The following is a 5,109-nucleotide window of genomic DNA, read 5'->3' on the forward strand; positions in this document are numbered from 1 at the left end:
GAGCATGGATGGTGGTTGATTTTCGTTACGACGGCTATCCTTCCCCCTCAGTCCGGTCATGGCTGCTCTGGATGGTGGCAGCAGGGTCAAGGGGAGGAGCGGGCAAGGGGGACCAGCTCACGAGCGCTGTGTCTCCGTGAACAAGGGGAGGGTAGATAGATAGATAGAAAGAGAGAGGACATCATTAAGAGTACAATCTCAGGGCATTGCATTGGAGTATATTGGAATATTGGGATTGGGATATGGCGGGCAAGCTAAAAAGGGGTTGAAATGGGGGGAGGTGGGGGGTTGTTATTTCTAAATAAGGGTTAGTGACATAGATAGATAGAAGGGTTTCATGTAAAAGAGGATGGCATAGGAGCAGTGACGGTTGCCTGCTAATGAAGCATCAGGTGTAATGCAGGAACGGGGGTTGCATGGCTATATTTCGATTCGATGGCGGGTTATCATTCTTCTTTTCTTCATTTTCATCTTTTCATCTTCTGTTCATAGCAGTAGTGCTGGCTCATATCTCTCCAATCTCCTTAATCCAAGGGTATCCTAGTAGCGAACAGGGTAGACTTAGTCCTTGCCGAAGAGCAGGGCGTTCTCTTCCTGCGCCTTCTCAAAAGCTTCTTTGAAGAGAGCGGCATCTACCCCGGAAGATTAGCGTCTTATCCTGGGGTAAATATGACAGAAACAAGGAAGCAGAAACTTACTCTCGCTGTTGGCAAAGCGAATAGCCAGGGTCTGGGCCTCTGGCTCGCCCTCGCTGACATCTGCAGCAGCGTTCCACACCCAACTTCGATCACTGCCAACGTTTGGCGACAGCTTCATGTCAGGCACGACTAAGAGTAGGTTGTTAGCATGTGTTCAGCATAACCTAATGTAATAGTAACGTACCGTAGTGGTTGGCGCAGACCTTGAGAGTCTTGTCTCTTCGCATGAGCAGTCGGGTCTTGTGGTTCTCCTTGTGCTTCAACAGCTTGATGTCACCGGTTCCACGCTCCTTCCACTCTTTGGACTCCCGGTCAAATCTGAAAAGTTTGGCGCGCATCTTGAAGGTCTGCTCCTCCAGCTCTTCGTTGGTCTTGATCTCGACCTTCTCAGTCAGGCGGATGACTGGCTCGAAGTGTACGTCGGGCTCAGCCTCGGGGTCCTTCAGGGACGGACGATAGTATTAGCATGGCAACTGGCAGCAAGCAAGCCACGGCCATCAACTCACCTCATCATCGCCCTCGGCCTTCTTCTTGGAGGAACCAGATGGCTCGTCAGCGTCGTCTTCCTGCTCCTTTTTCTCCTTTGGTGGGCCGCCGCCAAACATGGAGAAGACGGAGTCAGTCGTGGCAGGTTTGCTTTCCTCTGCAGCGGCCGGCTTATCCGACTTCTCGTCCTCTGCCTCAGTCTTCTTCGACTCGTCCTCGCATGTCTTTTCGGTTGCGGTGGTCTCTTCTTTCTTCTCCTCAGTCACGGCCTCTGGAGGGGCAGAGGTAGTGGGGTCGGTCTTTTGCTCGTCTGCCATGGTGGGCGGGCTCGGTGCTGGGAGGACGGCTGGTTATGTAGATCAAGACAGGGCCGGGACGGACGCTTTATCGCTGTCGCTAAGGAAGAGCAGAAGCAGGAGATGCTGGAAGATGCGGGTGTTGTAGATGTTGCAGTTGTTGTTGTTGTTGTTGTTGTTGTTGTCCACGCAGAGCGAAAGCAAGGGAGGAAAAAAAAAGACTTGACGGTGGGCGCCTCGACAAGGTTCAGTTTGGGACTAGCGCAGCTCTCGTTCCTTTTGCCCCTGGCGGGCTCGGTCGAAGATGATGCACAGCAGGCGCTGGGAGGCGTTGGACAAGTAAGTGACTAACTAGTGGAAGAAAGAGACTGGCTGGCTGTTGAACGGCAGCTGGGTGACAGCTGCATGGCGGCGGGTTTGTCCGACTCGCTAGTTGGGGTGGGCGAGATGCCCGATGTAAGGGTGGATTGTTGGACAGTCATTAACTAGGTAACTAACTGGTTTTATTGATACATTATTCTCCTTTTTCTTCCCCTTATTCTTCTTTCTTAAGAAGCCAGGTCCTCTCTTCGGTTTGATAACTCCCAGAGCTTGCGGAAGACGGCTAATGTCCTTGAACGCATAGCTATTATTGTTGACACGATCAAGTGGAAGCCGCAAAGTTTTTTCGGAGGTCTCGGAACTTGGCCTTCAAGTCGAAACTAAAGGCAGGAGCTCGAAGCTGCTGTGCTCTCTCCTGTGCGGCTGACATCATGGAGGAAGCGGATCTCTGGGCCTTTTGATGCATCAGTTTTGCTTCTGCCTTTAGCTGGTCAGACGATTGGCGTAGGGATTCCTTCACCTTGCTGAAAAGCCGGCCTGAGGCCTCCTTGGACCTGGCTACGGATGTTTTTGCACGGCTAACAGCACGGTCAAAGGTACTGCTGATGCGGTTGCTTGTTCCGCCAGAGATTTTGTTGGCGTACATTCCCCAGGCATCATACATGCTCCTAAAGTCAAAGGTGAGTTTGATGTATACTTTTGAGAGTCCAGTTTGGGCGTCGGCCAGGTCTCCACGGAGTGTCTGGGAGAGAGACTGGGTAGCTCTCTTCCAGCTAGCAATTTTCAGCCATGGGGTGCCAAAGTCAACGCCGGTGACCTTGGTCAACTTTGGCTTTGACAGCGCAGAGACGGTAATGTTCATGGGACCATAAGCATCCTCGGGGGCAAGTCGAAGGGTAAATACGCCGTCGAACAGCTTATAGAGGTCAAATGGGAGGCCGTTGTTCTCCCGAGTCACTTTGATGTCAAACTTGTTTCCGTCTCTCACTGATACAAGGCGGTTGGGTAGCCGGACAACCATATGGTGGTCGCCGACAACATGGACCTGGACATCGTCTGATTCACTCATGCCCTGGGCTTTGGCGCAGGTGAGCTGCGTGATGAAGTCGTCCATATTTTGCGGAACACGAGAGTGGGATTCAAAGTACTGTACTCCCTCTGGAGAAGTCGACACGACCGGAGTCTTCGCACATATGACCGGTGTAGCAACGGGGGTGATAATAGTTTGAACTCTTCCTGTGACTGCACCCTCCTGGACCTGGGTAGATATCCCAAAGCAGGTATCAATGTATGGAAACGTGAGGGCTGTGGCGACCAGGGACAAGATTATTATCACGAATACATGGAAAAGGTCAGGATACTCCTCCATGAGCTGTGCAAGCTTATTTTTAAACCCTTGCGAACGGGGAGGTTTCTGTTTTTTTCCTTCTTCCTTTTTGGACTTCTCCCGGCCAGGTACGTCGCCCGGCTGCATGTATCTAGGGCGGGATCGAGACAGGGCTGAAATCATTTCGTTTTGCTCTGTCATGGTCTTGATAGCTCTCGTCAAGATATCTGCCTGCGTCTGGGTCAGATGAGATGGTGTATGCTGCGGAGAAGTATTAGCTGGGGCCTCTTTCCTTCTTCTTTCGGGCGTCTCCTCATTATGATGATTGCCTTCATGGCCATCATAGCTTTCAGGTTCGTCAAAGATTGAACATCAGAGTACGGATGATGGCAAGAGGCTCCATGGTTGTTCTGTTGCTCTAGACGGTCAAACTGTGCCGGGTTTGAAGTTGATTCGGGCGAGTCAACACCACGAGACTGGACGTAGTTTCTCTCATCTTCAGATTCTTCTTCAGATGCTTCTTCGTATTCATCTTCATATTCATCGTCATATTCTTGTTGGTCATATTCGTTATCAACTGAGTGTGCTGGGGTAGAGCCCCAGCCCGAGGGAGTGGCAACGCTGCTCCCATCTTCATTCTCGTACTCATCCTCGATATCCTCAAATTCTTCATCGTCAGTGTTGGTGAGAGGTGGAGTCAGGAGAGATGGAGTCTCGGAGGTGCTGCTAATGCCATCAACGATGCTGTAGCTTTGGTCTCCATCGCTGGCCGCTGCCTCGCTGCCGTCATAGGTTGTCATGTCACTGGCGTGGCCGGAGGATGAAGGCAGATGAGAGTGAGCGCCGTTTCTATTGGGGCCAGGGGGAAAGAGGCCCTCGATAAGTGCCCATGTTTCTGGGGTCATGTCCTTTGGTCGCTGATTTCCCTCCTCCATCGCGGGTACTGACGTCATCGCTTTAGCAGTCGAAACGGCGCCGTTATGGGGAATGGAGGCGCTGCGGGCTAGCCCAGATGAAGCAGGGGCTGGAGAAGCTGGTATCGGGGGTGCGTAGAGGAGTATGTAGCGATGGAAGACAGGCAGAGGGAAGAAGTGCAGGGACAGGAGAGGCGATCTGAGGGCAAGACAAGTAGCTAGTTAATTCGATGTTGGAAGGGTGGTGGTGGTAGGCGGTTAGATAGGAGGTATGCGGAGACAGCCGGCTAAGGAGTTATGGCGCTGTCATTTGTATCTAGTTCCCGAAACACGCAAGAGGCCCTTCACTTGTCAGAGCACGTACGTCTCTTAGGCGCGATTGCGAGCAGCTGTAGGTATGAGTTGTGCGTAGGATGAGCTGTCGATGTCGGTTTTGACAGAGCCAGGCGCGGGGGGATGTGTGTGTGCGATGGCAAAGTTGCTGCTGAGTTGTGGTTCACCAGAGGGTCAGCCACGTCGTCAGCTGCTGAGGAACTGCTGGTGCTCCCCGGGGGCCGTCTCTTGTGCTCTTTATTTACAGGCAGATGGAAATTATGGTGACGGTTTGGTTTGTTACTGGGGAGTCGAGGTGGAGTGAAAGATGTCGGAGATGGAGGATGTGGTGGTGGTGAAACCGATGTGAAGAAGAAGCAGAAGACAGAAGATGTCGTCAGACCAGCGTCAACAGCCCTAATTAATACTAATAAGCTCGAGAGAAGCCCTAGATGACGTTGCGAGTGGAAGTTCGCCGTCGCAGAGATGCTTCATGCGAGGCCTTTGGACGACGTTGCAAACTGTAGACTCCCTGCGGTAGAGGAAGACTACGATGCTGCGGCTCTTTGATACAGCTACGAGAGAGGGCCTGTCCCTGTAGATCGGAGCACATTTGCATCTAGACTTATAAGGACCCTATTTACAGCCGATGCAACGGACAAGTATCCATCAGCCCACAAAACAGGCTTCGGATATATAGTTAACTAACTGGCTGCTGCGTGTCGGGGTGAAGCAGTTGTCCCTATATTTCGATA

The 5,109-nt window shown here is 52.0% G+C and overlaps 3 protein-coding genes across 3 annotated transcripts; all 3 read right to left on the minus strand.

Moving 5' to 3' along the window:
* Window positions 1-561: 561 nt before the first annotated feature.
* On the minus strand, window positions 562-1,501 carry TERG_06319 (uncharacterized protein; the record flags this gene model as incomplete). Its single annotated transcript, XM_003233279.1, has 4 exons — window positions 562-632; window positions 699-827; window positions 883-1,138; window positions 1,205-1,501. 4 exons carry the CDS (start codon window positions 1,499-1,501, stop codon window positions 562-564), a joined length of 753 nt encoding a protein of 250 aa, XP_003233327.1.
* A 622-nt stretch (window positions 1,502-2,123) lies between these two features.
* Window positions 2,124-3,329, minus strand: TERG_12396 (uncharacterized protein; the record flags this gene model as incomplete). The annotated part of the gene is made up of 1 exon (XM_047751358.1): window positions 2,124-3,329. The coding sequence occupies one exon, from the start codon at window positions 3,327-3,329 to the stop codon at window positions 2,124-2,126; it is 1,206 nt and encodes a 401-aa protein (XP_047606856.1).
* Window positions 3,330-3,370: 41 nt separating this feature from the next.
* TERG_12397 (uncharacterized protein) lies at window positions 3,371-4,063 on the minus strand (the record flags this gene model as incomplete). Its single annotated transcript, XM_047751359.1, has 1 exon — window positions 3,371-4,063. One exon carries the CDS (start codon window positions 4,061-4,063, stop codon window positions 3,371-3,373), a length of 693 nt encoding a protein of 230 aa, XP_047606857.1.
* Between the last annotated feature and the right edge of the window lie 1,046 nt (window positions 4,064-5,109).

Source organism: Trichophyton rubrum (genome assembly GCF_000151425.1).
Source record: "Trichophyton rubrum CBS 118892 genomic scaffold supercont2.7, whole genome shotgun sequence".
Classification (NCBI taxonomy): Eukaryota; Fungi; Ascomycota; class Eurotiomycetes; order Onygenales; family Arthrodermataceae; genus Trichophyton; species Trichophyton rubrum.